This window comes from Centruroides sculpturatus, unplaced genomic scaffold (assembly GCF_000671375.1).
Source record: "Centruroides sculpturatus isolate CEXI.00-Female unplaced genomic scaffold, Cexi_2.0 scaffold200, whole genome shotgun sequence".
NCBI lineage: Eukaryota > Metazoa > Arthropoda > Arachnida > Scorpiones > Buthidae > Centruroides > Centruroides sculpturatus.
The window spans coordinates 29432-45133 of NW_019384495.1; the positions used below are offsets into that span (position 1 = coordinate 29432).

Sequence of the window (15702 nt, forward strand, 5' to 3'; positions counted from 1 at the left end):
CCCCGAGCGCGCGTTTAGGCCGTTCGGATACGGCTGACTCGTCGGTCGCATAGCGATCAATAATGTCATTCGGAGAAAGAGCTTAAATAGAGCTAAACTATTCATATAAACTGAGAAGAAGAACAGACAGAGTTCTTGATACAAGTGTCTCCCGTCGTGGTCCTGTCCAAGAAAAAGCAGATAGCAGACGTAGAACTATTCCAGCTTCCATATTTCAGAATGATCGTCGCATACAGTCATCCAACAGCATGTTGAGGTATATTTGAGGGTCAGAAGTCCCTTTGTAAACTCTCACTCTAGAGGTCAGGTACGCGGCATAGTGATTAGTTTGATCGCCTTTACCGATAGATTTATATGTTATTTGCATTTAATCATTTAATTCTTTATGTATGCTCCTGGAATTAGATTAGTTATATAATGAACTCCTTGTTTGTTTGTTTAACCCGAGAACCTGTCTATCATTGCTCGTACAGAAACCCGTCGACTTTCTCAACCTCTTCGCCACTCGATAAAAAGCCATCCAGTGACACTATGAGCGGATCTTGCCGATCGGACGATTAGAAAACTCTGTCCCTTCGCCCGTATTTTCACATAATTTTCAGTTTTTAATTACTGTTATATTCCAGTTAGTAAACATATAGTTTCTAATTTTTAATTATGTAAATTTTTTAAATTAAAATAAAGAAGACATAAATATAATATTTTAAATGTTTATTAACTTCTAATAAATCAAAAGTCTTTATCATAGAAAATAATGTACGTTACTTTGTGGCGTGTGTATTTGTTGGTGCTGTTTCATTTAATATCTCTGGGGGAAGATTAAGAAACTAATTTTCATTTATTATTTATATTTTATAATATTTTTAAAAATTCGTTGGTATCCTCAAAATTAAGACTTTTTTACAATAATTAATAATGAATTAACGTGAATATTTAATAATGCCACGTAACAGATGATTTCACACACGATTTTAACTTTATTTTTGTATATTTTAGTGTATTTTATACATTTATATGTTTTCGTTGGGTAAATTATGCAACTCGTTGATGTTTCTTTTTCATACCATATTGCAAATAAATTTAAAAACCGACAAAAGCAAACTGATATACCTTTAATTATATCCACGAAAGCTTACATACAATGCAATATATTAAAGTAACTGAAACATTGCGATATACAGTAGAATTAGATCGTTGTGGCACCCAATAATCGAACAGAAAATAGCACAGGTGGAGGGAGAGCTTGTCTCCGTTCGTCGCTACATTTTATTACAGAAAGTTGTAAATGTCGTACATAACACTTCAACTGGTGCTTTCCTGTGCCTAATAAGTGAAACCCTAAACTGTATTATATTCCCTGAATACCTACAATTATACAATGTAGAATTTTCGAACTAATTAATATGTGTGCATAAGCAAATCCGATGGTTATGTCATTGTGTACTAGTATAGCATGTACAGGTACAGCAATGTCTGCAAAGTGCAGATCGCACATAACTTATCAAATTTTCTAAAATACAAAATATTTGGTAATTTGACGTGTTTTATTAAACGGCGTATATATCCTGCACCAGACTGGTGCTAGCTTAACAAACTGCTACTTAATCGCAATATGAAAAAGGTAATGCTTAGTATATAAGTAATACACAATAATCACTTTTTATACTTCATTATTATTCATGATTTATCCGAATTTCGCCATATTTGTTCTTATCTGACTGATCAGTTTTTCTTTTTTCAAAGTAGGATAAAATTAAGACTAGAAAAGTAGGAATTGCAAACATTGCATGGAAAACTGTAACGAAAGAAATAATAGTCACGATCTTTACAAATGAGCTGTAAGCATACATATTATTGTACAAGAAAACAAGTAATCCTAAAATTGTGGTCACTGATCCTTGGAATATAGGAAAACCGACTTGATATAGAGAATCTTTCAATTTTCCTTTCGCACTGGGATCGCTCGAAGACAGGAAAGCATAACATACATGTGTTGGATAATTGACACAAAATCCATTACACAGAATTACTACTATCATCGAAAAGACATCTAAATTTACGCCCCACAGAGACATGAAACCAATAGTTTCGGCAATTGTTGTAACAATTGAAAAGCCAACAACAAACGCGCACATAAAATTTGGAATGAATGCAGTAAAAATGATAAATATTAATAGAGCAGTCAACCAGAACAACTGAAAAGTTATCCGTTTGATTATAATACCCTGTTCTATCGTATGTGATATGAATGAATAAACAACAATTGGAAATTCCGATTCTTCTGCAATATTCCACATGTCACTTATTACTTTACGTTCCGTATCAACGTTGGCAACATTTTTTGTCGAAAGAAAGAAGCGACTACATATAATTTCTGTATAATTTTCATTGAAAACAACATCTCTTGAGAATTGTTTTGCAGCAGAAAGTTTTAAAAACACGTTACGAAGACCATCGATGAAGTCTTGTTTTTGGGTCAAATTATAACCTCCTAAGGAAAATTTTGATACCGGATGTTTTTGGAAATCTTTGTAGTATTTTAGCCAAGAAACCTCAAGCTCTGTACCCGCGATATTGGGATGAGTATGAAATTTATTCAAGAGATTATCAACAGCTTGCTGCACTTCTGGTTTTGAGTAATCTAATGTTTTGTTGACAATTATATTTAAAGGAAATGAAAATTCTGTAAAATGTCCATACAATATTTTATATCCTTTTGTTATTAGCGAATGTTCAGGATAAAGAGAAAAAATGTCTATTCCTTCTTTTAAACTTGAAACACCCCAAGCACCTATTGTCAAATTTACGATACAGAGTATAATTGTGACTGTCATAATTGGTGAAAGGGAAAGAAGTTCAGCTACTTTATCTCGAAAGAATTCCATAAAGATGCTTTCGTGCTTTTCTTCCTCTTGACATTTTCTTAGACTCACTGAAAATAAAAATGTACGTTAATTTCGTATGTTACTAAGAAATATGAGTATATTAGGGTAACATCGAAACGGTTATATTCTAAATTTTTCTAAAATACGAGTTCTAATGAATATTTGTAAGCTTTGTTTATGCTTTCATATAGTATTATTTAATTTTTTCAATTATAGTACATGATAAACAACTAAAATCTTATCTATGTACTAGCAGTGGACCTATTCTGAGCTCTTCCGATAACTCAACGAGAGCGATACATGGGACATTCGATAAGTCCCCTTAGCGAAAGGCAGTTAACAAACCTTAGACAAATCGCTATTCTGTGCTTTACGTTAAGTGAGTTTCGCTACGGGTAGTCGGTCGAGATCAGTCTGGGTTCCATGCTATGGATAACTGTTACGCTTTAACCAATCACAATTTAGTTAACATTGTATTTTTGTCACGTAACTGCAACTCGCCATTTTGTAAGCGAAGCACGTGGTTTTAGCATTGTCCTGTACCAGAGCTAGTGAAATAATTTTGTTTTAAAATGTCGAAGAAAGGCCAACGAAGCCAGCGAACTACGAGTCGCCAGTTCGAGATGCTCGTTAATTTTATAGAAGACAACCTTAAATTAATGTCAGGGAAGTTAGATGTTTTCTTTACCGCCAAAGATCGAAAGAAATTGTGGCAACCATTCTTCAAAACCATTGTAATTGTTACTTCTGTGGTTGTGTTAAAGGATTAAAAGATAGACTCGAAAATGTTATATTTTTGTGAATAGTTTGAACTTCAAATATGAACTTTGTTACTTAACACTTTCATTTTTAACACTTCCATTGTTAACACTTTCATTGTTACTTAACACTTCTTTCACGGGGAGGGGTGAATTTCGATAAATCACTTCTTAGTGTATATTCTCGTGACGTACTCTAACTGTTTACCAAGTTTCAACTTTCAGCTCCTATCCGTTTAGGCTCTGCGCTTATTATTATTATTATTGTTGTTGTTGTTAACAACCCATCTCGATTATATGTAGGGGAAGGTGGTGCAAGATGAGGCCGTGGAGTAAGACGGGACGTCTGTTTATTCGTGGTTAACGGGCTTTCATCTAGCTGTTATTTGGGAAAATAAATGTCAACCTCAGAAGGGATCACGGGACGGGAGAACGTCCTAATCGCTCTCTTTGTTTGGAAGTAAGACATGTTTCGGCAATACTTCATCTAATTTTACGTTCGCTAAAAAGTTCGTCATCATTGCAAACTTTTACATTACCTTTTGGACGAAGATATTATAGTATTCGAAGTAATATTTAAGACCTAAATTGTTTAGTTTTGAAATAAAGTTGACCCGTGTTTGCAGTCAGTACGAAAAGTGCACGTTGGAGCAAGATGATGGGGGCAAGACGGGGTAACTCATCTTGCCCAAGGTTGGCCACGAATTCTGCCGCTAACTAGAGGCACTACAATATAGTGCAGCGAACTAGTTTTAAATTTGTTGTCACTAATAATTCTATATAATTTTTTCGAATATATAAAATAATAAGTTTAAAAATGATCTTTTTATAGAAAATGAAATATTCCACTTTTAAATCATATCTAAGTGTAATAAATTTATACAGTATATTATTTGTTTTTACGTTTTATTTTATTTGCGAAAACATTTTTTAAATTTAAATAATATCTTAACAAGAAATAAAATGTGAAATAATAATCGAAATAAAAATTTTTTCCACCAAAAAAAATATCGTCTGTTCACAAAATAGCGAAACCGAGCATGCGCGAAGTGACAGTATCGTCTGGTAAAGTAAATACGAGTAAGTTCAAACTTTTATATTTATTTATTCGGAAAATAATAATAAATGTAGCCGCTGTGATAAATGGGCGCATTGTTATTGCGCCAATATTGAAGAAAACGACAGTTTAACCATTTTAATTTGTCCTCCTCGTATATAAAAATAATATCTCCATCTTACCCCGCGGGTGGGGCAAGATGGCGCATTTACGTATAATTTTAAAATGTTAATTTTTCTTGTTTTTAAAAATGTTTTTCAAAAATTAAATTTTGTATTACATATTATCAAATGTTATAGTTGCCGAGAATAAAAAAAAAATTATCGTTCTCATTAAAATGGTTGCCGTCTTATGACTTTTCAAATCTTAACGTCCTTATCCTGCCCAACCTTCCCCTATAGATATAAAAATCAATTCTTGTTAGTTTTTTACTTTATACAAATCTTTAATTTTAAACCGATCTAAACCAAACTTTGTACGAGTATTACTTAGTCCCTAGAATTCGGTGTAGTTTTTAATCTTTTTGGAAACCACCTCGTAACTTAGAACTAAAGGTTGGAGCACCATTAATGCTTTTTCCAAATGTGGATTCGCCAAAGTTTTGCACTGAGAGAAAGAATTATCTTTTATCTTCGTTTGGCAAGGCCGACCGTTTTTTTTTTTTTTTTTTTTTTTTTTTTTTTTTTNTTATTAAGCAACAATTATTCATTAGAATATGCAATTTGACTGTTACATTACTCTCAATTATTATAAAATATTAATTTAAATGACTGGAAGTTTTAATTTCAATTACTATATTTTATTTAAAATTTTAAAGTATGTTTTCACTCCACAAACAACATATAACATTTATTTTGTTTAATAAATCTGTTATACTAATGTTTCTGTTATTCTGTTTAATAAGTTCCATAATGTTGTTATACAACCTGCCAGATCCATAGATCTGGCAGGTTACTATAGATCTGAGAACCATGTTTTAATGTAATTTAAACAGGGTTAATTATAACCACTTAAATGATGCATACTGTAAACATTTTATAATAAGTGTTAAATTAAATATTAAAGCAATTTATATACGGGATTTTTGATTTCATCTAACAATAAAATATTTTTAAAAAATCTCTATTAGTAACTGATACTGTATTTTCCAATTTCATTAAAAATGTTACTTCAGAAAATGCAACATGTTCACACTGAACAACATTATTCTTGTATCCAATATTGTATCAAAATGTAAATTCATATAAGCAATAATAATTATAAAATATGATCTAAATTTCAGCTGAATTTTTCTTATTGAATATATTCAAGCCTTGCGGGAAAACTAACAATCTTATACCTTTGGCTTTCGAATTTTTACAATTCAATGCTGAATAACAAATCATTTTTAAAAAATATATGTATAACAAGAAATCCAACTAATTGAGATCGAAAGAAACAAATGATCACCTTCACTCTAGAAACATCGTACACACCAAAAGAGCCTCAACACATTGTTTCCACGCCGATTTGCTTGCCACCATCGGTAGATTCCTTAGGCAATTTTCGGTAGATTTCGGTAGATCGACTTTTTCTGGCACAAAAAGAGGTTGTACATAAACAACAACATTTTTTTCGTCATTTATTTTATTATAAACTATAAAACATTAAAAAACAAAAAAACGAACACAGAACACTTAAGTAAAAAAATAATAACTTACTAATTAAGTAAGTACATTTTATCTGACTTTTCTAAAAAAATATTACCTTTTATTTTTCGGATATTAATAATAATAATTATTATTATATCTTCCGTTTGTATGTTTTTAACACTCTGTTTGTTATTTTTGAAATTAAATNAAATCGTGTAGTTGTAGGTTCACTGGTGCATGTATCCGTTCCAGAGACTTAGGGGTACATATTAACCTGTGTGATGTTCACGTTTTTAAAGTTTGGTGCCGACAGGAATTAAGTTAACCCAAGATGGAGATGCGTGAAATATGGATCCTATTGGTGCTTTTAATATGGAACCCAACTCCCCTGGTGTTCAGTAGGCCCATTACCAACAAATTCAAACCATAAAATAATGTTTTTACGTTTTATTTTATTTATGAAAACATTTTTTAAATTTAAATAATATCTTAACAAGAAATAAAATGTGAAATAATAATCGAAATAAAAATTTTTTCCACCAAAAAAAATATCGTCTGTTCACAAAATAGCGAAACCGAGCATGCGCGAAGTGACAGTATCGTCTGGTAAAGTAAATACGAGTAAGTTCAAACTTTTATATTTATTTATTCGGAAAATAATAATAAATGTAGCCGCTGTGATAAATGGGCGCATTGTTATTGCGCCAATATTGAAGAAAACGACAGTTTAACCATTTTAATTTGTCCTCCTCGTATATAAAAATAATATCTCCATCTTACCCCGCGGGTGGGGCAAGATGGCGCATTTACGTATAATTTTAAAATGTTAATTTTTCTTGTTTTTAAAAATGTTTTTCAAAAATTAAATTTTGTATTACATATTATCAAATGTTATAGTTGCCGAGAATAAAAAAAAAATTATCGTTCTCATTAAAATGGTTGCCGTCTTATGACTTTTCAAATCTTAACGTCCTTATCCTGCCCAACCTTCCCCTATAGATATAAAAATCAATTCTTGTTAGTTTTTTACTTTATACAAATCTTTAATTTTAAACCGATCTAAACCAAACTTTGTACGAGTATTACTTAGTCCCTAGAATTCGGTATAGTTTTTAATCTTTTCGGAAACCACCTCGTAACTTAGAACTAAAGGTTGGAGCACCATTAATGCTTTTTCCAAATGTGGATTCGCCAAAGTTTTGCACTGAGAGAAAGAATTATCTTTTATCTTCGTTTGGCAAGGCCGACCGTTTTTTTTTTTTTTTTTTTTTGTTTTTTCCAGTGTCATTATTATAAATCATCAGTTAAATAAATGCAGATTTTAGTTACTAAAGCTATTGTTTATATTAGTCTCTGTCAATACCGTACTCCTGAAAAACCCGAGCAACTCCGGGCACACGATTCTACTTATCATAAATCATACTTAGAGTCAGCGGTGCCCGTAAACTATGAAAAAGGGGAACACAGACTATAAAAAAGGTATCATACATTATGAAAAGAGCTTCAAACTATGGTTCGACGTTAGATCAGCGATCTCACAAAATGGCGCTGATTGTACTCGTGGCTATCTTGATCTCAAAAACAAGGAATAGGATTTTGGTCAACATATAACGAAGTTGTATGGTCTTTTAATATAATCCTCCAATGCGTTGTTATATGTCTGTCTTTACATGATTACCAAAGTTTTGCTTGTTGTATGGATCAATAAATATTATCGTTCATTAATTTCATTTATATATGCAGAATTGGCTAAAAGTCACGAATTTTTTGTTGTTTGGGACCCTTTTGGGAATTAGGAAAAGGGAAACCTAGAAGAAAAGGGGACGTGCCCCAATGTACAGGCGTCACTCTTAATTAATTTTGGGCAGACATGACTTTTCATTGGGCTGTTCTCTATTTTTAATAATAAATTAAACAAATTTAAAAGTCAATCTAGACAGTTCATAAGTTTTAAAGCACTATTTATTTAATTATGTGTTATAGAGGGATGCGTCTAATGACGTCATTCTAATATTTTTACGGATTTTTATTGTCTCCAATCACTAAGACAATACATCTGTACTGTTTATATCTGAGGCTGTTTGTGTATGTGTGTTTATGTGTGAGAGACACAATTTTGTTTACCGTCTTTGAACCTTAATAACTCCTGTGCTTTTTGTCAAAAATTTCTGAAATTTTGCAGGGAGGTTTGCGTATTAAGTACAGTTGACCCCCTATAACACTGTTGATAATTCCGTTTTATATGAATTCCATGTTGTGCGAGTCACTTAGATTTTAGAAATACGCGAGCTGTTCACAGCCCGGCACACATATTTGTAAAATCTAAGTGACTCGTCCAACATGGAATTCATATAAAACGGAATTATCAACAGTGTTATAGGGGGTCAACTGTAGATTAATACTATTAACTTTTGATGGTAAAAGAACGAGGGGTGGGAGATAGAGAAGTGCCATGTGTCATATCTCCAGTAGGGTTGGACTTAATTGTGGTTGAAGTTTTGACGAAAACACACATTTATGATTTATAAACAGCAAAACAATTAAATGAAATATTAGATTTTCTACAAAAACTTTAATGAGAAAAGAAATAACTAACAAAATAGATTTTTTAGAGAAAAATTAATAAATGCATGGTGTTATAGTGCTATTAATTTGGTACTTTCTTATTTCAAGCATAATAACTAAATATTTATCAGCTATTTTGTTTAATAGCCTACTTCACAATTCTCTTTATTATCAAAATTCAGTAATAATAGGATTAAACGAAAGATCGTACGCATTACAAACAATTGTTAGTAAATGCTACATAAATATTTTATTAGTTGGATATTTTAAATTTAAGTTTCGATATGTTTAAAATTATTGCTTTAAACAATACATTTGATTTAATATTTTCATACAAGCGAAAATAATCTAAATTTCGGGAATAACTTAATTCAGGATCAGTCTTACCTTTGGAAGAACGAAATGTAAATGGATTAAGACCGCTTTCTTCTCTGTATCCACTTAGAGCTAAGCAAGCTCCAAAGAAAGTTATCTGGTATAAATAAGTAAAACCAATACACGTAGCAGCATAATAACAGAATATTCGAACACCAGGAAATTCAGCTGTCATCCCTATGCAGAAAGACAAGAGATTTGTCAAACTTGTTATGCTGATCGACACAGCAGCATTGGCATATGTCTTCCCCATTCTTTCTTCTACATTGTTGCGAATGTTAGTAATCCTCCAGCATGCTACAATCACAAACGCATCGTCGATCTCTGTCGCTAAATATAATATACTGTAAGAATTTAATTAAACCATATACATATATTATTATATGCATCTTACCTAATATAAGAAAAGGCAAACAGATGTGACTGCGAATACTTCCTACTCCACAGGCTCCCATTAATCCGAAAGAAGAAACTACAGCTAATCCTGCTGATGCAACTGCAGCAACACCCATCCATGGTTTACTTCTTATCCAGCTGTTTGTCATATATGTAAGGATGCAAAATATTGTAACTATTACAACAGAAACACTTATCATAGGTGTGATTTTTTCGGCAAGTATTTTAAACTCCAATTCAGTTGAAAGCAATGGACATGGATACAATTCGATGAAATTAAACTTATATTCTCGAACTTGTTTCAGAAACATCTTTCTCCATTCTGTTATCCAATTATCCTTTTTTTCATTAGATTCATCAACGGGATACATCAAACGCATATACTCAACTGCTTTGACGTACCCATCAATGTCTGTTTTCACGCCACCTAAATTTAATACCCACATCTGGTATGAGTAATTTACGGGATCAATTTCGATTGGAAATTTAATTCTTTTCTTTGAAGAAAAAATGTCATCTATTTGAGTCATTATTGTGGATAAAGGATTTTCGAAGCATTTTCCGTTAACAATGCCGCACAATTCATTGTAGGATACTAATTTTCCATCGACTCTTACTGTTATATTCCTGATAATTTGGTCTAAATTTTGTATTTCCATTAGAATAGCTTTAGAAATCATATTTCTTTCATCTTTGCTACTTATGTATACCATTGGGGATTTGGGAAGCTGAGTCATTCTTAGTACATCATAAAATTCTGATGTGTTTACAGGAAACATTTTGTTAACGAATTGCTTATCGTAAATTACCTTGCCACTATCCGAATTTAATAAATATTGGCCGTCTTCAATATAATAAATATTTTTAAGCCCTAATGATAGGAGGGCAGATATAAGAATTGTCGGTATGAGAAAGTAAAAAGGATGTCGAGCAATTACTTTTCCGAATTCCTCGAAGTAACTGGTTAAACCGTCTCCGATGAATGTCTTCTTCATTGTATTACAAGGCCTGTGTTGAATTTGTTATGCTATATTTTAATCAGTACGCTATTCTACTTTAAATATTCAATGTCATTCTTCCAGAAGTTGCAACGTGAAATGTATTATTCCTGGAATATTTGAAGTAATACATTGTTATTCATTTGTACATAAACTTGAGAAATGTATATGTGTGTATATATATATATATATATATTCCCCTCTACTTACACAAGAAGTCCATTGACCAACTTTTAATATTTATTTAATAAGAAAAAAAGTGTAATTAAAAATATCAGAAAATAAATTTTAAATTTTATGCTTAACATATTCGTTTATAGTTACTATTCATCATTATAAGATTTATTATTTAACTGTTTATTAGTTCGATATAAAAAAATAACATACAGTTGAAAAAACATTATGTTTATATATAAATACATTTCTTGACAAAGATAAAAATGCAACTTACTTGACTTTTGCTTGACTATTATTAATCAACAGGTAAAAGATAGTGTTCAGTCACAAATAATTCCTTTTAAAGTATACATGAAGACTTTCCTATATTATACCCAATCGAATAATTTGACGTAACAGGCACAACGTCATTGTGTTTTACGTCACACCGATGGTGTGACGTAAAACACAATGACGTTGACTATAATTATGTTTACTTAATTAAAGTATTACTTGATTTTGATTCTTTATTGAAAATACAAAAAGTGTTTCAAATAACATTATATTAATTTCTCAGGAAAAATAAAATGCAATTCCTAAAACCTGTAAAAATGTTAAATAGTTTTGTCAATTTAATTACGTGATGTGAAATAAACGTTTGAAAATTTTGAATTTTGTTTTTTGACACATTTCTCCTTGTGAGCACTAAGTGGACCTTTATTAAAAGTATAACATGGGTTCAATTAGGACTACAGTAGGAAGGTCAGTTGGTGAGGTGCGGCATATTTATTACACATCTACAAAGATGACCGTTCGAAAAATATTCAAGCTTTCTTAATTTGCAGGATTGAAGCTTGTCTTTCAGTGCGGTTGCTTCGAGAAAGATAAGAACCCACTGCTAAAGCTGATTGTTACGTTGTTTATCAGTTCTATCCGGAAAAAGGCTTATTCTTTAACACGTATATCTTAAATCATGTGGAGTATTTTTGGTGGAGGCTAACGAGATTAAACTCGTTTTCCTGGACCATCGCACACGTGCTCTTGAGTCTGAAATCTGGATATCATGTTAGTTATTATTACATGTGGTAAATATCCTCACTCTGAAGAAAGTCGTTGACAAATGCAACCTTTCGTATGTGAGCATTATTTTCAAGGAAAATGGAATCTGCATTCGTTGCATCTTGGAAAATTTTTCGTGGGGTTCCGAAACCTCTATGAATTTTTTCGCATTAATGGCAGCTTTCTAGACATCGTTTATTTTGTTTATTTTTTGCTTTATTTATAAATTAGAGAATTATTTATACGATAATGAGCATATGTTTATTACAGTACATTCTAGTTAATTAGGGTATATATTTAGACTGAAACCCAACAGATAATGTAAGGCAAATTTACTTCGTTTATTTTGGACATCAATACAGAATATGGAGCAAAGAGGATTAACCTATGTGTTAATGAGCCGCTATTAAAAACCAAATCAGAACACTTAAATACAAAAATGAATCACACGAAGCTACAGGTGAATGGTTATTGAAATAAAAAACAAGTCACAAAATAAAATTTAAGGCACGCGATGAAAAAACAGTGCTGAAACTAGGAGCGCCGAAAATAAGAAATAAACTAAATTTCGTGAATTTCTGCAAGTAATTTGGGTCTGATCAAATGCAGCTGTTTTTCCGTGCTACCCCAGATTGTTTCCCGCGTTATAAACATGAAGTACTGTCAGATTGAAGAAAAGAAGCAATAGATCGCATTACCGTATAGCTGTAATGTGTCAGGAAGTGATAAACAGAAGTGCTCGATGCTTAAGTCATAAGCCTCGATGCTTTAAAAGTCTTAGAATCGACAGTTTACCGGTGAAGTATTCTGCCAACAAGAATGTATGGATGATTTACAAATATTTTTCGGAAATGGCTTATGAGTTGCAATGCAGAACTGCACGAAAAATCAAGAACAATTCTGCTACTCTTGGATGACTCTACTGCTCATCCTCAAGTGCAATGTTTGAGAAACATTCATCTGAAGTTTCTTCCGACTAATACCAAGTACATCCTTTATAAAACTATTAAATACAGAAATCATAAAAATTTTTAAAGCATTGTATCGCGAAAGACTAGTACAATACATCCTTGAAGCGATTAAAGAAAATATCTTATTAAAAGGATGGAAAGAGAACGACGTCTGTGGCATCGCCAGTTCTAATTTTAAAACTTTGGTTTTAATTTGATATATATTTTCATTGTTTTTATAGGAAAGTTTTTAATTTTGACGGTCAAGTAGCCTACAAGGAAAGGTCGGCCATCAAAAATTGTATTCCGGAACATTGGTACTGTATAAGATGTGATTCAACAGACTGCGCCTTCAATTTTTAATATACAAAACCTTCTGTTTAGTTACCACAAATGATATTTCAGTACCGAAAGTGATAATTTTAGAAAAAGAGCGTTGTGTATTATCCAGTATTTGTTTCGAATCTAACAGTTACGTTATAAATGCGTTGTAGTGAAGAATGCCGTATATGAGTACAACAATGAACAATCGAATCGTAAGAAAATTTAAATATAACACAGCACTTTCGGTACGTTTCCTTAAAATTTTCTCACTACTTTAAGAATTACAATATACATTTATCGCAGTTACAGGAAAATAATTAATTCCAAATATAAATATATTACAGAAAATACGAGGAAAATATAAGCTTACATCGAAATTATTTGTAGTAAGGAAAATTTAATCACATTCGTTTTTATTTAAACGATTCTCAATTTGCATTTAATTATAATAGTTACCTTGGGATAAGACTAGTTTCATTGTTTATACGAGGTAAAACATAATTTACCGAACTTTTTTATCCTTATTGAATTGTATTGTTCTAATGGCACAGATGTTAATAAACATTTTTTATTTACACAATAGATATTATTCAGATTTGATTTATGTTTATGAGCAGAGCATTCCAGTTTAATAACGTCAATACATTGTCTTGCAGTTGTCAGCGTTATAATTAATATTACTATTTTATTTCTGGACGCCTATAATTATTTATTTTATTTAAATATACGGAAAACAAATAAGCATTCTTATTGTTATAAAATTATATTTTAAACTTCGTATTACTTAAATGTAATTAAGAAAAATATTCCTTGTATTATCTTTAATTTTTCTATAAATTCGTTGTAAAAGCAATTGATTTTCTTACAAATTCTCTTACCTATGTTGATATGCATGAATGTCTCATCTGGTTTTTCCTTTACTTTTGATATCCCTCCATCCAAATTCGAATAATCGAATTCGTTTTTTAGCTTTATATTATATAATCGATTGACATTCTTCATTCTCGGTTCCGAAAATTCTGTTATGTCTTCAATTCGCCAATCCTTTCAGTAAAATTCGGTTCTTCGCGTATCCGAAACTCATTCTGTCCAATCCAAATGCTCTTCTGTGTTCTTTGCAAGAGGAGATTCCACAGAGAGTCATCAAAAATAATAAAATGAATCTAAAAGTTCAATTCATCTCAATGAATTTCTGGTAAATGTATTCTATAATCGCATCGATTACAATCGAACAAAGATTATAACCATTAAATGTCATCTAGAATCTGAGGATTATAAGAATTAGAATAAGGATTATAACCATTAAATGTCATTTAGAAAGCCTAGAATCTAAGACATCTTATTTCCCGTGTTTCCCTCTAAAAGTGTCACTACATCGGGTAAGGCTCTAAAGTGAAGTGCTGCATATGATACGAATTACATGCAGTAATGAACTACTTTAATTTTGGCTGCTGAAATTTACTACTCTATATCAGGGGTACCCTGGTGTAACCTTCTTTTTCTTCTTCTTCTTTCTCTCCTCAACCAAACGTTGGAGGTGAGTACTTCTCGGAGCATATTAGTACAGATTAGTTTGTGCGCCGAGTGACGTCCTGGAGGAAGTTAGTACCAGAGTGGGTTCTCGTTGCCTTTGCTGAATACACGATGCTATGCGTAAGGAACTGCCTTCCAGGAGGTCTTTTAAAGGTAATTGACGACTATTTTGACGTTACAGACGTCAAGGTCGTGATGCATCGCGGCAGTCGCCATGTTGGGGCTCTTGGTGTGTACGGTGTTTATAGAGTGAAGCTGATGACTGTTTAGATCTCAGTTAGTTGGATTTCCTGTTTCCTGTTATATATATATTTAAAATTGTTTGGAGTTCAGCACTGAATTCGATAGGTATATACTGTATAATAAAGGCTTTTACTAAATAGGTTTCAAAATTAAAAGCTATGTCAACGGTTCGTATAATAAAGTACGAGGATAAATTTATTTAGTTATGAAATGCAAAATTAGACAAGAAATTTGGAGATATTTGTTACTGCAAACAGGAGCTCAGATTAAACATTTTTTATAAATGAAAATTAGATGAAGAGAAAAGAAAACAATTCTCACAAACTTTACGTATTATGTAAAGTAAACCTTCAAAAGTGTTTTCAAAACATAATAATTTCCTTCATTTAGGAACTTTATTATGCATATAAATTAAATTTCATTATTTTTATACAGAATTAAATAAATATATTTATAATAATTTATTAAACAGTAAACAAAAAAAGCGAAATATCTACTTCAACTTTATTTATTGTTCATTTTATAATAAAATGATTATTAAGCAACAATTATTCATTAGAATATGCAATTTGACTGTTACATTACTCTCAATTATTATAAAATATTAATTTAAATGACAGAAAGTTTTAATTTCAATTAATACATTTTATTTTAAATTTTAAAGTGTGTTTTCAGTCCACGAACAACATATATCAACATTTATTCTGTTTAATAAGTTACATAGACCGACAGACAGTCTATAGACTAGTACTGATCTAAGAACCATGTTTTA

General features: G+C 31.4%; 1 protein-coding gene across 1 annotated transcript; it reads right to left on the minus strand.

The window, feature by feature from the left end:
* Positions 1 to 1316: 1316 nt before the first annotated feature.
* On the minus strand, positions 1317 to 11209 carry LOC111621888 (patched domain-containing protein 3-like). Its single transcript, XM_023364143.1, has 4 exons — positions 11117 to 11209; positions 9666 to 10775; positions 9284 to 9601; positions 1317 to 2932 (listed from the first exon to the last, which is right to left on the minus strand). The coding sequence occupies exons 2-4, from the start codon at positions 10660 to 10662 to the stop codon at positions 1674 to 1676; spliced, it is 2574 nt and encodes an 857-aa protein (XP_023219911.1). The 5' UTR covers positions 10663 to 10775; positions 11117 to 11209; the 3' UTR covers positions 1317 to 1673.
* Positions 11210 to 15702: the final 4493 nt, after the last annotated feature.